Below are 12,606 nucleotides of genomic sequence, written 5' to 3'. Positions count from 1 at the left end.
AATCGAAGTAACCATTTTTTCCAGTTTTGTGCTAGATTATTTGCATCAGACATGTCAAAGCTGGGGAATGTGTGCAGCTGCTCTGCCATTGTATTTTCACTTTCAGTTTCAGTAGTGGAAAGTAGAAACTGCTTGTATTTTGATTTAGCCTATACACAGAAATCCTGAATATTGCTGAATTACATGCAGCAGTGATAATATCTTGTGTGGCTGAAGTGGCTTTGAACAGGAGCTCTTAATAACTTGGTTTCTTATATAAAGGCCTAGTTGTAGTTTTATAGCAGAGTACTCACTTTGCAGGGTTAGATTTCCTTTTACTCGTCGCCAGTTGTTATGTCTACATCATTCAGCGTATGCTTAATGTAAGGATTACACATTCAGCCTGCAGTGGAGAACCAACTTTATTCATTGTACAGTTGTCATTCCTTCCTCTGCTTTTCTCCCTCATGCAATGCCTCTTACTTCCTTGTTCCTGCCTCCTACCCAGCCTGCCTCTCTACCTTAAAGGTACACTGTAACTTAAACATGCAGACATTACAGTTGGCAACAACTTATGGTAGCCAAATTTCTCTACTGTTTCCTTGATTCCCTACTGTGCCGCACTTCTGCTTCTACTGTATGTGCTGCTGAGCCAAACTTTAGTTTTTGGTGGAATGCTGGGAGTTGGTGGTTAACTCCCGGAGGGCTTCTCAGTTTCCTATGGCTGCAGTAGGGAGTCTGAGGGTGTAACCCAAGCATGGCCCGGGGCTGCCAAGTCAAAAAAGTATTGCCCAGACCATGACACTATATTCTATGTATTTCTGGGCACCATATGCCCACAGCATCACAGAAAAGCTAAGGGATCAGTAGAAAGGATGGAAATAATTTGTCATTAAACTATAAAACATCTTAATTAACGCTATTTAGTTACTAAAACAAATTCTTCAAGCCCAATAAAACCGCATGACATCATTTTACGGAGTTTAGCAGCTGCGGCGGCTGGAAAAAAGGCATGGCGGAGATTTGGCAACGAGAATGAATCCACATGGGTTTACACACCAGGCTCCCCTGATGCACAGAGCTTGCAATCTAATATTGTGAATTTAGCAGTGGCAAGAGTCAGCTTTTCTGTGGATTGGCAAATTTGAGGATTTTTGTTGGCCATATTGGATCATAAGAGGGACCTATTGTGATTGGTCAGGAGAGGACCACATCATATGGAGAGGCTGAGAGGGGCTCACTTAATGTGGTACAGCTGGAGACAATGGCGCACATACCACTGAGTTTCTTCACATGAATTTAGCAGTTACTTGACATTGTTACCATAGCAGCATAGCCCGGTTCCCCAGTTATCCAGACACCTGTTATCCAGAAAGCTCCGAATTACGCAAAGGCCATCTCCCATACGCTCCATTATAATCAAAAAAATCCAATTTTTAAAAAATACATTTCCTTTTTCTCCATAATATTAAAACAATTCCTTGTACTTGATCCAAACTAAGATAATCCTTATTGGAAGCAATCCCAGCCTATTGGGTTTATTTTTTGTTGAGATGATTTTCTAGTAGAACTAAGGTATGAAGGTCCAAATTACAGAAAGATCCGTTATCAGGAAAACCCCAAGTTCCGAGCATTCTGGATAACAGGTATATAATACATTCTGGATAACAGGTATATAATATCAGATGTGGTGTATCCAGTACGTTTGGAAAGCTTTATCCTTACACTCTTTCCCTACAGTAATGAAGCGTCCATAGACTTACACGGCCGGAAAACTCATCTGCTGCCTCCGAGGCCCCATACATATTAAATAAGGAAAAAAAGCCAACAGAGATGTAATATTCTTTTATTACTTTGTGCTATAAAAAGAGAAATAAAACCTTTCAGCAGATTTTATCCTTCGGTTCCCATAAACCTTGGCCTGGGTACCCTCGACTTCCCAAAACACATTCATTATATCTGTATATCATGTGGAAATGTCATTGCCATTGAAGGCAGTATTTACTTATCCCTTTCTGAAACAATTTAGCAAAAGCCCGCTCCAAACCTGTTAATGAGCTGCCTTCTGCTACATTGATTCAAGAGTCAGAACCTGCAGGGGATATGAAGAGCCAGAGGGATGCTGCTTTGACTGCATTGGCACATCATTATAAAAAAAAAGAAAAAAACCGAAAACTTTCCAATTAATGAATATTGGAAAACAGTTTAACTGAATACTGAAAGTTGATTTGGAATTTAAACGGCCAACTGGTTGCTAGGGTTTTGCTTACCCTAACAACCAGGCAGCATATTGGAAGTAGAATAGAAGATGTATAGAAGAATTCCTCTATATAAATAAAAAATAACCATAACAACAAAAAAATGTACTGTCTCGTGGAATCAGCTGTGGGGTCAGTGACCCCTTGACAACCACACAGATTTTTAAATTGCATTCTGGATTTGAACACATCAACGAATAGTCAAAATGATGAATGATTGAAAATAGCTAAAAATAGCCCAATCCATAATAAAGTTATTTTAAAGGTGAACTTGCCCTTTAACCAGTGCGACTTCTAAACAAGGCTGTTCTGAGCCTGAACACCTACCCCATATGTAATAAAAGGCACTAAGTTTGCCCAGGGGCAGTAACCCATAGCAACCAATAAGATGTTTGCTTTTGCAAATGCTACCTGCCGATTGGTTGCTATGAGTTATTGCTTCTGGGCAAACGGAGTACCTTTTATTACATATCCCCCATAGAGAGTGATAGGGTAATCATTGCTAATCCAATAATGTACAACCAAAACTGTATCTCTCGGTCTCTAGCTCTCTCTTTCTATATATTAATAGCGGCAATTTCAAACAATAGCCAAGTCAAGCCCCCTATGGCAAAATGCGGAATTACAGTTAATTTTCATGGCATTCGATAAGTTATATCCCAATACTGTACATCCTAAGGGAAACAATATGGCACCTCCCTCCTCATACCTCCCAACTGTCCCATTTTTCGCTGGACAGTCCTGATTTTGACAACTTAGCCCGCAGTCCCGGATTGTTACTGAAATGTCCCAACTTTCCTGCACTGAACAGCCAGAAAAAGATACATTTCTAAAACGTAATTGGCTTTTGGCAGAGAGCCCAGAATACGTGGCAAGTGCACTTGGATACTTTTGTAACAATTTCATATAAGCAAAGAAACAACTGTAGCAATTCAAGATAAGCAGGTCTCTTGGGAAAAATGTGGCGATTCACATTTATTAGCAAAACTGTAACAACACAAAAAATAACCAAAACAGATATGTGTTCAAACTTTCATAATGTGCCAAATTTTGTAAAATGAACATGGTAATTCGGGGGTGTGGACACAAAAGCAGGTGTGGTCAAAATTTTAAACGCGCTACACTCGGCAAATCTTTTTGTCTCTCTTTCTACTTCCAAAATGTTGGGAGGTATGTATAAACATTAACAAGGAATGTTCTGGGCAAACAATAAGTTATATCCCCATACTGTACTGTCTGAGGGAAACAATATGGCACCTCCCTGCTATATGTATAAATACAAACAAGGAATGTTCTGGGCAAACAACAAGATACATCTCCATAATTTACTGTCTAAGGGAAACAATATGGCACCTCCTACCTACACACACAAATATAAATATACAGAACAGGAAGAATGTTTTGGGCACACAATATATACCCTATTACTGTTCTGTTTAAGACAGGGGTCCCCAATAGTGATGTGCGGGTTGAGAATTTCTCGACCCACACCTGACTATAACCCGCCGCTCCCTACCGACCCGGGCCCGCTGCTCCCCTTTATTTATAGGCCTGCACCCAACCAGCCCCGCAGTGACGTCACAAAAATTCTGGCGCCAGAAGCCGGCAGTACTAGGCCACGCATTTTGTCTAGGGGTCAGCCCGAACCTGCCTGACCCTCGGGTAAACCCACGGGTCTCGGGTCGGCCCACACATCACTAGTCCCCAACTTTCTTGTACTGCGAGTCACATTAAAATGTAAAAAGAGTTGGGGAGCAACACCAGCATGAAATCAGTTCTTGGGGGTGTCAAATAAGGGCTGTGATTGGCTATTTGGTAGCCCCTATGTGGACTGGCAGCCTACAGGAGGCTCAGTTTGGCAGTACACCTGCTTTTTATACAACCAAAACTTGCCTGGAATTCAAAAATAAGCACCTGCTTTGAGGCCACTGGGAGCAACATCCAAGGGATTGGTGAGTAACATGTTGCTCACGAGCTACTGGTTGGGGATCACTGCTCTAAGGAAAACAATATGGCAGCTTCCACTCTTATACAGAATTGATCTCCGCTCCTTATTAAAAAAAAAAGGGTTTATGTTCATATTTTAACATTATACTATTGTGGAAAGTCTGGAATGGCTCATTCAGTAGTTTATTGCCAGCAGCACAATGGGAACCCCCAGCTAAGACAATACTGGAGTCGGTGCCGGGGAGACGTTTGTGGATGTGAGAGTGCAGAGCAACAGGTTAGTTTAGGTCTCTGCACTGGCGCATTTGATCATTCCCATTCCATTTATCCCGCAGATATTGCCGTGCAACATGGCCCAGCGGCTAATCCTGCAAGCGAGCGCAAAGCCAGTGTTTAAACGGCTTCAAATGTTTGGGGTCTGGAGCGAACAATGTGAGGGGACCATCTGGGAAATACGTCAGGCGAGTAGAAACGCAGCAATAAAAGCAGCACGTCCCTCGTTGTAACATGGAAGGAATTCCACTGGCCAGAAATAAACCCGTCTAATTAAACAGAGGGATTCATCAAGATCAAGGTTTTGTCGTAACGACAAAAAAAACTACTGCACTCTCATCTCCCTAGTAACGTTTTCAAGTGAGCAGAACAACATGCAGAGAAGTTGTTTCCCAGGTTTATTGAATTGCCTAAGCTGCCATAATTATATGGTAGCTCTCTGTACAGACTATGAGCAAACCTAAGGGGCTGTTCCTGCTGAATTGTGCTTAGTACAGGGGAATACCTATGCTGCCATAGTTTTATATTATTTCTCTGTGCAGGCTATGAGCAAACTTAGGGACTGTTCCTGCTGAATTGTGCTTAGTACAGGAGAATACCTATACTGCCATAGTTTTATGGGATCTCTCTGTACAGGCTATGAGCAAACTCTTGGGTCTGTTACTGCAGACACAAAGTTCAATTCTAGAAGATCACAAAACCAATTAGAGCCATTTAACAAAGCAAAAGGGAGATATTTCCACATTCAGCTCTTTATATTAAATACAAATGGGCCAACTGGTGCCAGGGAAATGGCAAGTTTTGCTTTTTATTACTTGCCCAAGTGCCCCAGAGAAGCAAAACAAGTAGAGCCCTGAGCGTGGGGAACTGCCCGGCCAACAGATATATTAGCCGTTTGGCTCCCAGTCAGGAGAGAGAGGCACAAACACAGTAACCGGATTGGATTTTAAGCCCAAGTGTATTAAATATCAGGACAAGTAAATCCCTAACAGGGAAGGCAGTCAATTTATTAATCCTCCAAATCATTTCTGAACGGCCTGGGGACATATTCTGTATCCCAATAAGGTTTCCCACATTCTTTCCTTGCCATAAAGGGGAAAAATTCCAATTTTCCCCAATGAAAGCAAGAATCATTCTAAGGAACTTTCCAAAACATATTCATTATTAACATTCAGAGGTTTTATATTTATTTGTAAATATAACTGCAACAGACAGCGGTATGTTTCTGCTGGTTCTGACTCATGAATCAGTGTTGCAGAGGTCAGTTCTCTTTCAGCCAAAAGTCTATTTCCCACAATACCTTGCAGGCTGCTTCAGAGGTCAGTTATCAGTTGGTTTCTGCTACTTTATTTCAATAGTCACAGACAGCAGTGCAGGGAATAGAAAACAGCATCCACTGTGAAAAGTGTCATGAACGGAGTCGTTCACCTCTAAATTAAGATTTAGTATGATGCAGAGAGTACTATTTGCAATTGGCTTTCATTTTTTATTACTCGTGGTTTCTGAGTCTTTAGCTTTTTATTCAGCAGCTTTCTCAGTTTGCATTTCAGCAAGCTGGTTGCTAAGGTTCAAATTACCCTAGCAACCATGTATAGCTATGAATAAGAGACTGGAACATGAACAGAAGAGGGCCTAAATAGAAAGATAAAAAATAAAAAGTAATGCATTTGTAACCTTCCAAAGAATTTGTTTTTAGACGGGGTCAGGGAACCCCATTCTAAAGCTGGACTAATAATAAATAAATAAATAATGAAGACTAATCACTGAGGCAATTTTGGGCGACTATTGAAAACGCATCGCCGCGTGTGCATTAGCGCAGGCGATTTTGCGCTGTAGCCTAGGGGGAAAAGACACTGAGGCAGTACGGGGAGATAGTCGCGCAAAAGACGTGGCGATAAGTCGCCAGACGACAAAATCTCCCCGAATCTCCTCGTCTGGCCTTACCCTTAAAGGGACAGTGCCAAGTGGTGTTACAGTTTTGATACAGGATTTGTTGTGTATATGACTGAACTACAATTCCCAGCATGCAAAATGGTGATGCAAAGTTCTCCCTTATTATATCAGAGCTAAACAGACGCAGAGATGCATAGAGTCACAGTAGCTGCATGGGCAGACGCACGGAAGACTGCAAATGGGTAACTTTTGATGATTAATATCTGAGGATATAACAAAACAGCACAACGATTTTCCCCACATGGAATTTTCAGCCTATATGTATATGGAACATTCCGAGCTTCCCAGACTGAGTCTGTTCTCTAATGAGTCACAATATTCATTTCTCAGCATCAGGAAGAGAGTGGAATAACTGAGTGACCCACAGCAGCTCACTCACTTACACAACACAGCACACAGGGATAATTCTATGCCTATCTATCATCTATCATTTATCTACATATATGTCTGTATATTCAGGGGTATAGAGGGGAATCCAGCCCCACGGCAGAGTCGAGATGTGACGGTGGCTTGTTGGGGGAGTGGGTGAGTTTGGGTGAACATGCACAGTTTGGATTAGGGACATAGCTGTGTGTGGGGTCAGTTTTTTTCATTGTGGCCCCTTTGTACTTGTTGGCAGGGCCCACCACCCGGGCCACCAAGATGACCAGTGAGCTACTAATTAGGATCCCTGGGGGAGGGCCCATACAGATTTAGTGGTATACCCAATGATTACTGATACTGACACTGTCCATCCATCTCCCTATCATGTTCCCAGCTGGCTTACCACAATAAAGCTGAGAGTATACAATAACAGAAGACAGGCAAGTCTTGCATCTAAAAGCCGAGTTCGGCTTCTCTCCCCCTCAGTGACTTCTAATTCCTTATAATTCCCAGCAGGGGGTACATTATCCCTTATAATACATGAGTGATACTCAGAGTTCCCTGTATAACTCAGCCTGCAGCCTTGTGTCTTTATATGGTCACAGAACAACCCCTCAGTGACTTCTAATATCCTTATCATTTACAGTAGGGGGTACATTATCCCTTATAATACATGAGTGATACTCAGAGTTCCCTGTATAACTCAGCCTGCAGCTTTGTGCCTTTATATGGTCACAGAACAACCCCTCAGTGACTTCTAATATCCTTATTAACAGTAGGGGGTACATTATCCCTTATAATACATGAGTGATACTCAGAGTTCCCTGTATAACTCAGCCTGCAGCCTTGTGTCTTTATATGGTCACAGAACAACCCCTCAGTGACTTCTAATATCCTTATCATTTACAGTAGGGGGTACATTATCCCTTATAATACATGAGTGATACTCAGAGTTCCTTGTATAACTCAGCAGCCGTGTGACTTCCAATATACTTATAATTTATAGCAGGGGGTACAATGTGCAGTGATCACCTGATCTAATTGTTCAGACTGTGGGCCAGAATATTAAGCTGGCCATACACGGGCCGATAAATGCTGCTGACAGACAAAGTTGGCAGCTTAGTGAGCCGTGTATGGGGCCCTCTGACAGGTTTCCCGATCTATATCTGCCCGATAATTTTGCCTGTAAAGGGGGGATGCTAGAGATGCAGTTCAGCTAAAGGATTTGTGTTTTACAGCCTAGGTGCACTTTGGGTGCTAGGTTCCCAGAATAAATGCAATTTCTACTCAAACCTAGAGCTGCCCACTAGAGAGAGCGTTTTACAGTAAAAAATAGCCCCACCCTTCCAATGAGTCTTGCTTGGCATCATGGGAAACAAGGTTTGGAACACAAGCAGCAAATAGTGGGCGTCTGTCCCTCTTTAAAGCAAAGGAGCCCAAGCAGTGACTGTAGGAATGGATTGCGCAGGGAAGTGGAGTTAATGCAGTGAATGATGAGTGAGACAAATTAGTACGGCAGCTGCCCCGGGGGAAGAGAGAATGCCGTACAGGAGGAGAGTACAGCAGCCGAGACAGGAGAGGATTAGCGAGTGGGACGCTATTATGCTGGTGATGATAGCAGGAAATGGCTGGATTTCTGAAATATTACATGAAGTGCCAGTGATTGGAGCTGGTGACAGGGCTAATGTGCCGAGTGAATGAGAGGCTTTGTGGCACATGTGATGATGGCGTGACACAGGTATACTGGCAACTGAAGGGGAAAGCAAGGGCCCACTGCTTAGTTTCCAGTTTTATATCTCCAAGCAAGAAAAAAAAAGCAGGCAAGAGCTGGGGGAATTGGGGGCCAGCTGAAGGAAGCCATGAATGGTCCTCTCCATATACACATATCCCTATGTTTCATAACAGCATGTACAAAAACTATACCAGCATAAGTATTCCCCTGCACTAAAAACTTTTCTGCAGGAACAGTCCTTTATGTTTGCTCATAGCCTGTACAGAGAGATCCCATAAAACTACGGCAGCATAGGTATTCCCCTGTACTAAGCACAATTCAGCAGGAACAGTCCCTAAGTTTGCTCATAGTCTGTACAGAGAGATACCATAAAACTATGGCAGTATAGGTATTCCCCTGTACAAAGCACAATTCAGCAGGAACAGTCCCTAAGTTTGCTCATAGTCTGTACAGAGAGATACCATAAAACTATGGCAGTATAGGTATTCCCCTGTACTAAGCACAATTCCGCAGGAACAGCCCCCTAAATTTACTCATAGTCTGTACAGAGAGATACCATAAAACTATGGCAGTATAGGTATTCCCCTGTACTAAGCACAATTCAGCAGGAACCGCTCCCTAAGTTTGCTCATAGTCTGTACAGAGAGATACCATAAAACTATGGCAGTATAGGTATTCCCCTGTACTAAGCACAATTCAGCAGGAACCGCTCCCTAAGTTTGCTCATAGTCTGTACAGAGAGATACCATAAAACTATGGCAGTATAGGTATTCCCCTGTACTAAGCACAATTCAGCTGGAATAAAGGGGTCCACGACCAAAAACAGTTTATATAATAAAAGAACATGCAATCCTATACAATTTCCTAGTATCAATTCAAATCATTTGCAAATATAATTGCTACTGAAAGCAGTTTACTTTTCTATTCCCTGCATTCTGAGTTCTGATTCCTGAAACAATGTAGTAGATGCCAGCAAATCAACAGACCCAGCAGAGAAACAACTTCCGCCTCATTTTTCAGAAGTCAGAACCAGAAAACAGAAAGGGATAAAGAAATACTGCTTTCGATACATTTTTTATGAATATAAATAACTCTGCGACCATTGGCATTTCCATAATGAATGCACATTGGGAAGTTGCTGAGAATTCTATTTTCTTTCATTATGCAAATCAGTTTTTGGGTGCAGTTCCCCTTTTAATAGGCTAATACCAATACCAAAATTAGGAATGCACAGAATCCACTATTTGGGATGCATCTGAATCCCCGAATCCTTCATGAAAGATTCGTCTGAATACAGAACCAAATCCGAATCCTAATTTGCATTTGCAAATTAGGGATGGGAATGGAAAAAGCGGCAAAAAATATTTCACTTCCTTGTTTTGTGACAAAAAGTTATGTGATTTACCTTCTGCCCCTAATTTGCATATGCAAATATAGATATGAATTCAGTTCCTGCTGAAAAAGGCCGAATCCTGGCCGAATCCCGAAACTAATTCTGGATTCGATGCATCCCCAACCAAAATATGACATATTTTTTATATATTTATATCAATATCTATTTATGAATGATGTGCTGGTCGAGAAAAACTAGACTTGCACCCGACTCTAACCCAACCCCTGGGGACCTGCATTCGACCCTAACCTTCAATGCGATCCTATTTATATATCCGTAAAAAGTTACGTGATTTACCTTCCCGTCCATAATTTGCATATGCAAATTAGAATTTGGATTTGGTTTATGCTGAAAAAGGCAGAATCCTGGCTGCATCCTGAACCAAATCCTGGATTTGGTGCATCTCCAACCAAAATCCGACAATTTTTTTATGTGTTTATTTAAAAATCTATTTATGAATGATGTGCGGGTCGAGAAAAACTAGACCTGCACCGACCATAATCTTCCATGCACTTCTATTTATATATCCGCACCCACTTTGCATCACTGTGATGTCATGGATGGGGGCACATCGGCACACAAGTATATAAAAAGGAGTGCGTATGGTGGAAGTGGGGCAACTAGGAGGTTGCGGACGAGGTGGACGCAGCCTAAAGTTCAGCCCACTTGTGTCAGCCCGTACATAACTAAACCACATTTCCCAGAATCCTTCACTAGCTATTTACTAGGGATTAAACGGGTGGTAGGCTGTAAGTCTGAAATACTGTTTGAACATTTAAGTGCCGACCATCACGCTGAGACCAAGATAGAGGCTAACATATACAGACCAGGAGATAACGACAGTTAAGGAGGCCATAGATGTAACAATTACGATCTTTCTTGGAAAAGATCTTTCCAAGAAGGATTGTTCAATTCAATACACACGTGTAGAGCTGAATCGTCAGATATACAGATAGAAACAATAGAATTCTACCTGTATCTGATGATTCAGCAATGGCTGATGTTTGGGTGCCTCCAAAAATTTTCCGTCCAGCCCGATCGACGAGCCGTCCGATATCCAAGTCTCCTGCCGATATCGGTCGGCTCTTTTCCCACCATACATGCACCGAATATTGTACTAAAATTTGTTTCGTAGAGATATACTTCTGCCTCTATGTCCCCAACATTCAAATTCAACTCCACCCATCTGGCTTTTATGCAACCGGTTCCCAAGGGAACACGTTATCTATAAACCTTATACCATGCAGAATAACTGAGCACAGGTTTATCAGAATATCCGATTCTCTTACCTGTGGACATAGTGGAGTTGGTGAACCGAGTCGATGGCCAAAACCATCTCTGCTAGGTAGAAACGAGCCATGTCTTCTGGCAGCCGGTCCTCAAACTTACTGAGCAATGTGAGCAGGTCTCCTCCAACGTAGTAATCCATTACAAGATACTGCGGGAACAATAGAGGAATGGGCCGATCGGTACAAAATAGATGGAATCATCCACGCATCCATTGTTATGTCCATTATCTAACTGAATACTTGGTTGGTACCAGCTTCTAATCAGTTCTCTAGGGCAGGAGAGAGTAATGCTTACGTATATTCTGCCTCCCAATGCATACCTGAGAGCACAGTCAGTACAGAAGGAGTTTGCCTATATATGTTTATAATCATATCTAACTGTCAGACTGTAATCAGCCCTCAAGCAAATCAGTCAGACTGTATCTGACTTCACAGATCCATGAATGGGTATCATCCTTTGACCAGTTGTCTGGGAAATCCTTGTTACTCATACATTGCCCTTTAAAGGAGAAGGAAAGCTACCGAAGCAGTATATTGCCAATAGATTAGCCACAATAGTGCAAGTTATAAGATTATATTTATTCTGCAGAATGCTTTACCATACCTGATTAAACAGCTCTAGAAAATCTCTGTTTGTTTAAAATAGCAGCTGCCATATTAGCTTGGTGTGGCATCACTTCCTGTCTGAGTCTCTCCCTGCTCACATAAAGCTCTGGGCTCAGATTACAGCAGGGAGGGGAAGGAGAGAAGGGAAAGAGGAGCAAACTGAGCATGCTCAAGCCCTAGCCCTGGAAATTTAAGATGAAAACAGGAAGTCTGATACAGAAGCCCATGTGTACACAATAAAAGGAAAGAAATGTGGTGTTTCTTTTGACAGAGGACTCAGAGCAGCATTACTTTGAGGGTTTACTGATGTATTTATATAGACCTTTCTGATAAGCTAACTTAATTTTAGCCTTGCCTTCTCCTTTAAACATCCCAGAGTTGGAGGCCAACAAGCCTGAACTTATCTGGAGCCATCTGTAAACAAGAACAAAAGAGAGCACCTACCAAATTGCTGTCATCTTGGAAGGCGTAGTGCAAGGTAGTGATCCACTGACTGTCTCCATTCACCAGTACGTCCCGCTCCTCTCGGAAACAAGCCGTCTGTGGGATAGAAAGGGGGAAAAAGTGAGGAAGTGCCACTATATCTGCCATCTCTAGAGGCATGATGGGAGAGAAATTGTTCTAAAGGTAAACTCATCCAACAAGTCTTTAAACAAGAGAGAATAATCAGGAAAAGAAGACCGATATCTAGATAGCTAAAAGGTCCCCCCTGAAAAAGGTTAAATGCGTTGATCGCCTTTAAATTAACTTTTAGTATGATGTAGAGAGCGATATTCTGAAAAAAAAACACAATTTGTTTTCATTTTCTATTAC

At 42.0% G+C, this 12,606-nt stretch overlaps 1 protein-coding gene across 5 annotated transcripts in view; it reads right to left on the bottom strand.

Moving 5' to 3' along the window:
- cdc42bpa.S (CDC42 binding protein kinase alpha S homeolog) overlaps window positions 1–12,606 on the bottom strand; it is a 124,707-nt gene that overhangs the window by 57,757 nt on the left and 54,344 nt on the right. For all 5 annotated transcript variants that reach the window (XM_041564227.1, XM_041564228.1, XM_041564230.1 and 2 more), the window contains exons 4-5: window positions 12,238–12,333; window positions 11,188–11,336 (exon numbers count right to left, since the gene is read on the bottom strand). In XM_041564227.1, coding sequence (XP_041420161.1) covers window positions 11,188–11,336; window positions 12,238–12,333 — 245 coding nt within the window. The remainder of the gene's footprint in view (window positions 1–11,187; window positions 11,337–12,237; window positions 12,334–12,606) is intronic.

This window comes from Xenopus laevis, chromosome 5S (assembly GCF_017654675.1).
Source record: "Xenopus laevis strain J_2021 chromosome 5S, Xenopus_laevis_v10.1, whole genome shotgun sequence".
NCBI classification, from domain to species: domain Eukaryota; kingdom Metazoa; phylum Chordata; class Amphibia; order Anura; family Pipidae; genus Xenopus; species Xenopus laevis.
The sequence above is the reverse complement of the archived record's forward strand: the minus strand, read 5'-3'. Positions and strand labels throughout refer to the sequence as shown.